The sequence below is a fragment of the Panthera onca genome, chromosome B4, assembly GCF_046562875.1.
Source record: "Panthera onca isolate mPanOnc1 chromosome B4, mPanOnc1 haplotype 2, whole genome shotgun sequence".
NCBI lineage: Eukaryota > Metazoa > Chordata > Mammalia > Carnivora > Felidae > Panthera > Panthera onca.
This window is the reverse complement of record NC_138345.1, coordinates 45,710,417-45,720,986: the sequence shown is the minus strand read 5'-3', so window position 1 is coordinate 45,720,986 and position 10,570 is coordinate 45,710,417. Positions and strand designations below refer to the sequence as shown.

General features: G+C 47.8%; 1 protein-coding gene across 4 annotated transcripts in view; it reads right to left on the bottom strand.

Moving 5' to 3' along the window:
• Positions 1 to 5,221: 5,221 nt before the first annotated feature.
• Positions 5,222 to 10,570, bottom strand: part of ETV6 (ETS variant transcription factor 6) — a 252,951-nt gene continuing 247,602 nt past the window's right edge. For all 4 annotated transcript variants that reach the window (XM_060658362.3, XM_060658363.3, XM_060658360.3 and 1 more), the window contains one exon: positions 5,222 to 9,350. In XM_060658362.3, coding sequence (XP_060514345.1) covers positions 9,245 to 9,350 — 106 coding nt within the window. In that variant the 3' untranslated portion in view covers positions 5,222 to 9,244. The remainder of the gene's footprint in view (positions 9,351 to 10,570) is intronic.

The following is a 10,570-nucleotide window of genomic DNA, read 5'->3' as shown; positions in this document are numbered from 1 at the left end:
AACCAATTTTAAACGGAATGAAATCCACACGTTTCCTACAGCAATTGAACTGAACAAAACCAGATGAAAATATTCCCCATATATCTGAAGCGAGGCAGTATTTCCCTTGCGTTGAGTCCATGGCCACAAGTAAATACCATGGAGTGCTCAGGTGCTCCACGAGGCTGAGAATTTGGCTCCCTGCAAATGCTGGGCTGGGGGCCCTGGCTCCGACCGCCATGGGACGTGGGAGGGCTCAGATAGCCCCTCACCTGGGGGCCCTCTGACCCCTCATTTGTGAAGTGATGGGGTTGCACCCGCTCTCTGGTGTCTGAACCAAAACAGAATAAGATATGGGGCGCCTGGGTGGCTCAGTCGGTTGAGCGTCCGACTTCAGCTCAGGTCATGATCTCACAGCTCATGAGTTCGAGCCCCGCATTGGGCTCTGTGCTGACAGCTCAGAGCCTGGAGCCTGCTTCTGCTTCTATGTCTCCCTCTCTCTCTCTGCCCCTAACCCACTCACATTCTGTCTCTGTCTCTCTCAAAAATAAATAAACATTAAAAAAAAAATTAAAAAAAAACAGAATAAGATAGAAACAGTGGAAACTTCTCAGAAGGTAGCGTTTTGGAGAATTCTGATGTGTAGAGCTGATCAGAGCAGGGCTTCTCTGGGTAAAGCAGCGGTTGTTGGCTCACGGGATCCAGAGCAAAGCATAAAAATAATAGCAGGTGGGGTGCCTGGGTGGCTTAGTCACTTAAGGATCTGACGTCAGCTCAGGTCACCGTCCCACGGTTCGTGAGTTTGAATCCTTCACCGGGCTCTCTGCTGTCAGCATGGAGCCCACTTCGGATCCTCTGTCCTTCTCTCCCTGCCCCTCCCCTGCTTGTGCTCTCTCTCTCTCAAAAATAAATAAATAAACAGCAAAAAAATATCAGCAGGTAACTTTACTGTGCCAAACACATTTCTGACCCCTTTCTCTGTAAAAGCTGATCTACTCCTCACAACTGTCCTCCTGAGGTAGTGCTATTATCAGCAGCATCCCAGTTTTACATTTGAGGCAACTGCGATAGAGAGAGGGTGAGTAAGTTGCCTGAGGTCACACAGCTGGAGAAAGGGAGTGGGGATGGGACCTGGCATTCGGACTTTGCACCTGTTTAACCACTCAGCTCTGTTGCTCTCACACCAGCTGGTTGGGCAACCAGCCTGTGCAAGGGGTACAAAACCAAAATCAGAATGGAATAAATCAGAACCTTGGTACCAGTGAACTCAGGTCTCTCCATCTAGGACTCCCGACATGACTGGCAGAATGAAAGGTGGATACCAAAGCCCAAGCAGACAGATTCCTCCGGTGGACAAACCAATGTCCTTGCTAGTGTCGCCCTATCTCTGATGCCAGTCTTGCTCCTGACACAGCAGGTCACACCTGGATCTTGTAGGCGGCTCCCCCCGGCCTGAGGCCCACCGCCTAAAAATGTTGCTTTGCCTAGAGTTGTAATCGGCTGCACCCTGAGACCAGACGATGCAGTGTGCAATGCTGTTTACTAGGAATGGGCGATTTATTTTATTATGTAGTTTAAAAATCGTTTAATATGCCTCCCCAAAGGCCGCCTACTTCAGGCATTCGGCAAAGGAAAGGGAAAAAGGGAATATGAACTGCAGAACAGTGAAAAGTGTGTTGCCAATATGACAGACAGAAGAAACAATTTTAAAACACATTTTGAAGATGGCTTCCTTACAGCAGACATGTGATATATCTCTGTCTTTTATGTGTGAGTGACTAACGCTACCCAGTTATGAATGGAAAGATAACCGTCTTTTAAGATGGTTATAGATAAAGTGGAAATGGGAGAATATGTTCCGTGCATATCAGAGATGTCTTATTTTGTACATAAAAAAGTTGCTGTTTCTCCCAGTCTGTAGCTTGCCTTTGCATTTCCTTAATGGGATCTTTTGAAGAACAAATTTTAATTTTGATGAAGTTCAATTTGTCAGAAAAACATCCCCCCCCCCCCCCCCCCAGGGGCACCTGGGCGGCTCAGTCAGTTAAGCGTCCAACTTCGGTTCAGGTCATGAACTTGGGGTCCGTGAGTTTGAGGTCCATGAACTTGGGGTCCTGCTGTGCTGACAGCTCAGAGCCTGGATCCTGCTTCTGATTCTGTGTCTCCCTCTCTCTCTGCCCCTCCCCTACTTGCGCTCTCTCTCTCTCTCTCAAAAAATAAACATCAAAAAAGTTTTTTTCTTTTATGGGTTGTGTGTCTGGCATCATATGTAAGAAGTCATTGTCTAACCAAAGGTCACAAAGATTTTCTGACTTCACACCCTCATTCACTGATTCAGATACACATATGCCAGGCGCCATTCAAGGGGCTGGTCGTATAAAGGCACATGAAACACTCCCCTCCCCTCTGAGAGCCTGAGTGGGGGACAGAGGCGCATGAACCCTCCGTTGTAGGCGGCATTTAGTTGCTTTTACGGAAGCACTTGCAGCTGTAACACCGAGGAGAGAGTGCATAGTGCTACCAGAGTCATCAGAGGAAGCCAAGGTCAACTCAGGGGGTCTGATATGGGCTCTCATGATCAAGACTCTGGGTTTTTTGTTTTTTTAATTTTATTATTATTTTTTTAGAGGGAGAGAGTGCTAGCCGGGGAGAGGAGCAGAAGGAGAGAGAGACAGAACCTCAGACAAGCTCCACACTCAGCACGGAGCCCTATGTGGGGCTCAATCCCACAACCCTGGGATCATGATCTGAGCCTAAAACAAGAGTCAGTCATTCAACTGACTGAGCCACCCAAGTGCTTCAAGACTGAGTCATTTTTTTTGTTTGTTTATTTTGAGAGCGAGCAAGCATGTGTGTGAGCAAGGGAGGGGCAGAGAGGGAGAGATAGAGGATCCCAAGCAGGCTCCTCACTGTCAGTGCGGAATCCCATCCAGGGCTCGAATTCACGAGCCGGGAGATCATGACCTGAGCCAAAATCTAGAGCTGGATGCTTCACCGACTGAGCCCCCCACGTTCCCCGAGATCAACTAGTTCTTAATTTAAAAAAAGAATGAATCTTTAAGTGCGACAGTGAGGACAATGCCCCAAGACCGTTGGCTTATCATGTCAACATTTTGGGCAGTTTGGATGGAACATCTGCTCATGTATCCTATTGTCTTTTGAAACGAGAAATTCATCATCAGCTTTCTATCTGCTTACAGTGATCATGATTGGTGTTTCTAGAAGCTGAAAGAGAGACAGTGATGCCAGGAATTCCCATTCCCTACCATAAGGACGGCGACCGTGAGGCATCCGGTTAGGGCCACCTGTATTAGAGTCCAGTACCTGAATAGCTGTCCCTTTATTTGGTCAAGAGGCTTTTGATCATGGTGTGCATTCTTGTCGCTGCCCTACATGGAGAAGAAACCAACTTCTTGCAGAGCAGACTGGCCCTGGGGACTTTTCTAGGAAGGAACTGGCCGAGGAATGCACCAAAGAGATTCCGCATTAGGGTCAGAATCTCGGGGCTGAAAGGGAGAGAAGAACTGGCATCTTGCTACTCAAAGTGGGTGGGGGGCTTGGCGAAAGTAGTGCCAAATTTCAAGCCTCACTCAGAGGGAGAACAAGCCGATCTTCTGCCCGAATTCGCAAGATGTTGATATTACTGGCAGGATCTGCTTTTTACCAAGATCCCTGGTGATTCACGAACACTTCTCAGGTTTGGGAAGCACTGATCTAATCCAGTGTTTCTGGAGTCTCCTGCCAATACCCTGGCTACGTGGTCATCTGGGCTCTGCTTCATAACTCCAGGGCCAGACAGCCAAGGTCAGGGAGTAGATGAGAATGATCCTTTTACTTTTCTTTTTAGGTTAGGCTGGTTGGGCAGATAAGTGGACATAAGTGAGTAAATAGTTGTGCTCTAATTTGCAAGGGCAGGTCAACCATTAGAGCTACCCTTTAAAATAGCTCATCTTTATGGCAAACAGACTGCTTCAAAGATTTGGAGGGAGGGAGAAGAGGACTTGAAATGTGGTTCTTTGTCCATTGAGCCTCGTTCCACAGTATATTTAGTATTAGGAAAAATATAGCATCAGTGTGTGTGAATACTGTGAATGCAAATTCCTTGTTATCGATTCCGTGTACTTACTGTTCAGATGGCCACACACTTCTTTATACCAAAACGAACAAACTGATGCTAGCAGTGGCTCCCAGACTTTAGCGGGCATCAGAATCATCTGGAAAGCTTGTTAAAAAAATTGTTAAGCCCTCCCCTCTCCCGCCAAAGTTTTTGCTTCAGTTTAGGGGACAGGAACTGATAATTTGCATTTCTAGCAACCCCCAGGTGATGCTAATGCTGAGTTATAAAAATAGTAGCGCCCAGATGTATTATTAGCACCTCAAGAAATCTATAGACACTCATGAGTGGATACTGTGCTCTGATGATATGGAATATAGGGCCAAATATCACCAATCCATGGTCAGGGAAGACAGAGTACCCCGGGGGCAACGTAAATACAGAAATAATCTGATTGCTTTCAAACTTCTACTTCCCAAACCTTCATCTGAGTTGCTAACAAGCAATTTCATTTGCTTCATTTTCCTTTCTTTTAGTTTCCACCCACCTCTGACGGCAGACAGATAGTTCTGGTTGACTGCAGGATGTTTGATATTGAAATCACAAGTGCCTACTCACTGGCAAGTGGCAAGACTGGCCAGTGTCACTGAGACATTCTGAGCACGGGGGGTGGGGGCGGGGCTCTGAGTTGTGCGATGACCTCCCAGGTCACTGTGGTCCCCTGTGTAGTCCTGGGCCCTACCCCATACTTGTGCCATTATCACCGACAGGCTCACACCCATGATTTCAGTAGAATGAAGGAGCAGTTCTATTGTTGGAGGACCCCGGAATCCCCTCAGTCGGCAGGGAGCTGGTAAATGTTTGGCACAGCACGGGACCCAAGCATCTCCCATCGGGGCTCTTTCCGGCAGATTTCTCCACCTGCGGCAGATGCTCAGATCTGAACGGTTTGCTCTGACCTTTCTGGTGCCGCTTGTCCAAAGACTGCCTGCAGACTGCTCGGGGACAGAGGCTGCCTGCCAGTGAAAAACCATGACACTGCTTTATACTGTAATTGAGTGGAGACAGGATTTAGCTCATTGGCGTACCTTGCCTGCATTGACTCTATTCCATATTATTAAAAACAGAGACTTGGTCCTTTTTTTTTTTTTTTTTTATAAAAAATTTATTGAGATGATGCAATTATAGGCTTTTCTTTAAAAATTATTTGCAACTCACTGGCCCTGAGAAAAGGCATTTGTTTTTTGTTTTTTTTTTCTTTTTTTTTTGTTACATTCATTTGATTCAGTCCCTTATACACCCCACACCTCATAAACAACAAGAGATTAGAAATTAAACAAAAAAAAAAAAAAAAAAAAAGGAGAAAAAGAAATCCTAGATTCATCTTGGTTTGCAGTCACAAAGAGAAATCTTCAAGAATGTTCACTTGGCATGTGTGAAAGATTCAGGGAGTTTGTAGTTGTTTAGTGTTGATGCAGATGGGGCCAAAAGAGGATCAGGTTAGTCTTCCGCGGTTTTTAGACAGGCAGGGATTATTGCCACCCCCACCCCCCCCTCCCACCATGGCTTCCTTGTCTCACTGCCTTCCTTCCAGATTTCTGCTCAGAAGGGGAGCAGGCCGAGCGGGTGAAAACCGACTAGCACCGAATGCTAGGGGAAAAACACAAAAGCAAAAACAACCTGCCCTTTGTTCTTCGTGTGTTTTCCCAAATCTCTCATCTTCAGGTTCCTGGGTGGGAATGGGTCAAATGGGGGATCTGGCCAGGCTGGATCTCAATCCTCCTTCTGTCCCTGGCATGCTGTCTGTTCCTTGGGCAAGTCATACTAACCTCCTGGATACTCGAGTCTCCCTTCTGCAGAAGGGAGTGAATGTTTCAAAAACGTATTCCGAGTTGGAGCCTAGGCAGTGAAAGGGGGAGACGGTGGGTACTTAGTCATTTAGGCGAATCCTGTCAGAGCCATCGAAGTTTCAGCTAAAGCTACATTCCCATTTGGACAAGGTATCAGGGTAAAAAGACCCTGGGTCGGAGGGTGCCAAATACACCATCGAAAGGAGAAAATTCATCAGTGTGTTATTCCTCTTATTCTGTGGGCAGCTCCCTGCCCCCCCCCCCCCAAAAAAAAAAAGGATTCAGGACACTGGTGATGCTGTCTTAGGCAAGACTAAGTTGTCTTGGGACAAAAAGAGATCATGTTAAGAGCCACATAGCTAGTCCCGCTAATTGCCACTGCTTTCTTCTGATCAAGAGGAGGCAACCTCGCTAACCCAGGGTGCAGGGAAGAGAAAATGCTAGAGAATTTCTAGCTAGAGATACAAGTGAGAGCGACCATCTCAGACACAGCTGAAGGGAGCTCTCCCCGCTCTGCAGTGCTCGTCCACATTCTCCTTTCCCAATTTCTGATCTTGCAAGCCCAGGACTCACATGGCAGCGGTAGGGAAAGGCCAGCTATTCAGATCACGGATGTGCTTTTAATTTGGTCCCAGGTGACATGTTCATCGCCCCTCGTACTTAGTGTTGAAGTAAGGAATTTCATACTGGATAGACCCTACAGGTAGAGCCTAAGCTCTTGGAGGGCAGGGGTTGTTGCGCCTGATTTCCTCTTTGAATCCCTCACAGTGTCTAGAAGGTGCTTCACCCAAGTTTGCTGAATGGAACCGGAGATCTTTGGGGTCTGCGGTGTGTAAACAACCGCATCCCTGGTGTCGGCACTGCCCGGGTGTCAGCTCAGAGAATAAATGAGGACGACTTTTGCCATTAAGGGAATCAGCAGAAAGTTCTTACTGGTAATACCGGGGTAGGAAATAAGGAGCACGTTGGAATTAGTGCTTTCTTCAAGCAGGTGAGGGTGTCACCATCCTAAGTTTTACCTATTCTTACAGGGTATTGCTTTAAATACAGAAATCCTTGGGGGAAAAGGGAATTTCCCTCCATAATTCAGCTGTAATATTCTTTGAACAGAAAGAGCTGGAGTCCTTACGTATGGGTAAAGTGAACAGAATGAGATGTTCTCATCTTAGGAAAGAGCGACATCACGCCCTGGTCTCTGCTTTCATAGCCACACAAAGGGCCTCAGTAAAAATCCACCTTTTCTCTCCAGCCCTTCGACTCAATGGCCTTCCCAATACACCAGGTTTTTGGCTTAATCTCTCCAGTTGCAATCCAACATCAGTCATCTTAGAGGCTGGACAACGAATCAGTGCATGCTGCTGAATGCTCTTGAAAGACATCTGGAGCGTGCTGGGGTCCAGCTGACTTTCACCACCATTCAAGTGGCCCGAGACCAAACCCTTCCTTCATCAGCAGGTCCCTGACCTCACTGCAAGCCCGGCCTTCTGGAAGGTAGAGTTGGTGGATCGTGTGACAGTGGAGGAGGCTGGCCACCTGTATGTGTCTATCTGTGGTCTGATAAGGGGCAGGAACAGAGCACAACTGAAGGACCTCGAAGGGCTCCTTGATTCCAGTGTCCTTGACCCGCAGTCAATCTGTCCTTCCCTCTCCCCAGGCTGGTGTCCTTGTCAATAAGGCTGGGGGAGAACTCTTCCTGCCTGCGTTCCTCCAACCCCCACCTCCCTGATTTGCTCAGAAGTGGCTTGAGAAGACACCCAGGGATCTGGCAGCAGCATCTAGATGTGCCGCTGACGACGTGCACATGTACCCTGGGGAGCTGTGAGATGCTCACCCAACCAAGGAGAGAAAACTAGAGAAACGAGGAGGGGGTGCTGTGTAAGGCGGGTCTAATCTTTTGGATTAAAAAACGGCTGTCCTTCTAAGATTGGATTCTGAACCTGTATTAAAAGAGTCAGTTCAGATGGCTAGAAAAGGAAAAAAAAAATCTCAAAGAGCTTTCTAAAAATATGTGTTATCATCAAAAGTACTAAGGGGTGGCACTTCCCTCATTTTACAAGACACTGTGGACCTTATTTCGAGGCGAGAAAGAGCCACGAATGGGTGAAACACAGCGATGAAAGGAGAAGAGAAAAAGGTCACAGATCTGACGAGTTTCCTGTCTGCCCAGGCTGGGCAAACATCAGTAGCAAGCGAGACTGTGTACTCCAGGGTCCTCCCCTCTCCAATGCCCTGTGTCCCGTGGGGGCCAGGAAACTTTTAAAAAGCCCAGGAATTTTTAAAAAGTTAGGTGAGGGCATGAAACTGACCACAAGGTGGCCTTTGGGAACCTTGCAGGACCTGCAAGTTAATCCCAAGAGGCTGGGGCCTTCCAAATAACACAGCCTTCCATCCTGATCTTCTGTCCTGCGGCACCACCAAGCCCTGGGGTGCTCACAGCCACGGCCGGGGGCAGCCAGCTGGACTGACGCTTATCTCTCTGGAGGACCACAGCACCTGTGAAGTTTGGGGCCTCCCTCTGATAGGCAGCCAGATGTCCGGATGTGGGTTGGATTATTATTATTATTTATTATTTATTTTCTTTTTTGCGCAGTGCCGCTGCAAAGCACCCAGACCGCTGATTCCATTGGAGCATCATCAACTCCCAAGACTGTCCTGGAGGCTGGACTCTGCTAAAAGGTATCTGAAACTCAACAGCAGGCAGGGAGGGAGAGGCAGGGGAGGAAAGAGCGAGAGGGAGAAAAAGAGCGCTCTCCTTTTCACTTTATCCTTTTTAAAAGCATCTTTTTTTTTTTTTTTTTTTTCCCCAGCCAAGACCCAAGAGCAACAGGAACAAACCTGATCCACGTGGCAGGATAAAGAGGAACCTGAAACCCTTTGCGTGTGTTTTCTCTTTCCTGACCAGCTGGGTTTGCCGCACTTTGTGAGATTTGCAAAAAAATAGGTATATATAATAGATATATATTTCCATAGGAAAACAACCTCGGATGTCTTCCCCTATGAATGATGAAAAGTCAAACTGCATGGTCTTAAACAAAAAAAACAAAAAACGAAAACACCATGAAACTAACAACAGGTGGACGGGTGAGGGTGAGGAATTACAGATGGAGAGGTTCCAAATGAGGAGGAAACGGGAACCGCGAGTCCCAGGCTCGTGCCCTCGGCCAGAATTCCAGCCCCGCCTTTGCTGGGTGGTTTGTCTAAGGTGCTCTGGGGGCCCTCCCGCTACGCGAGACAGGTGTCACTCCCACTTCTGGGTCTCTTCCTGTTCTAGTCTCAGCCCGCCTGCTCGGCTCGCCTCCAGGACCCTCGCGGGCAGGGGGCCCCCTGGCTGCTGGCCCGCTGAGGCGGTGGGTTGGTTCCCTCAGCATTCATCTTCTTGGTATATTTGTTCATCCAGCTCCTGGGACTCCAGGTGCTCCAGACGGTCTGTTCGGCCACTCATGATTTCATCCGGGGTTTTCATAAACCTTTGGTGAGAGGAAATGGACGAGCACAGAAGATTACATTTTCCTCCACTTGCCTTCACCTTGAACTCTTAAACTAAAAGCAAAGGCCCCATGATCTCAAATAGCTGGACAGCTATTTGAACTCAGCCAGTAATGCTGACTTAGCACAAACTGGAAGGAGGTGCCCCTTCCTCTGAGTGCTGGAAAAAATGGCAAAATAACTATAAAAACGTCTAGGGTGGCTGTGAGCTGTGTCGTGCATTCCTGTACGACCATACGAGGGAACCCTGGTACAGCTCACTGATCTGCTGTTAGAGAGATTTTTCCAATGACCTACGAGAGCTGTATATCCATTTCTATCCCAGACTGTGGGCCCAGGGAATGGTATGCAACACTTGAATTTACCTCAAAAGGATCCAATTAAATGCCAAATGGAAAATTTTCATAAAAGGGCAACTTAGTGGTGCTCTTAGCAGTTAGAAAGGCAAAGAGAATCATTTTCAACGTTATCACTGATCCAGCCAAAATGCTAGCAATGAATCCCCCTTAGCCTGTCCTCCTCTGCAGCTGGGTGCAGACAGCAAGGCTTATCTTCTTATTGGAAATCCTATCAGTGACCTGTCAGGGCCACGATTTCCACGGTGCAGGAAGGTGGCCTGGTTGCAAAGGTTCTGCCCTCACCGGAGTGCCGCTTCCACAGCCCCCTCGGCGCCTGCACACCCTTCTCTTCCCAGACTCTCTGCCCTGCACCAGATGAACGGTCCTAACACATGTCACTCCACATTCGAAAGCCTGTGATGACCACTTAACAGATAAAGCCAAGGATACACTCTTCGGCTTGCCCACCTGGGTTCTCTGTCATCTCTACCCAGGAAACTCTTGTCACCCACCGTTGACGAGCATGAAGCCTTTATTCTAGTCTGGCCAGTCTTTTTTCTTATACACATCATGGCCTTCCCTCCAAACCTCATCTGGCACTCTCTGAGCCCTGCTTATTCTTTGCGCCCTGCCCCTGCATCAAAGAGCCATGCAACAGCACCAGTCCACACTACAATCCTCCTTCCCTCAGTGCCTATAATGCTTGTAAGGACTACCCACAATTTAATACTTCACTTGATTACACACAGGGTTTTACACACCAAGAAGCCTTCATTTTGTGGCAAGTCTGGCTTCCATCCCTCATTTCCTCAAAAATGACCAACTCTTCTCACTAATAGCACGATCCTGTCCTTTTATGTTGT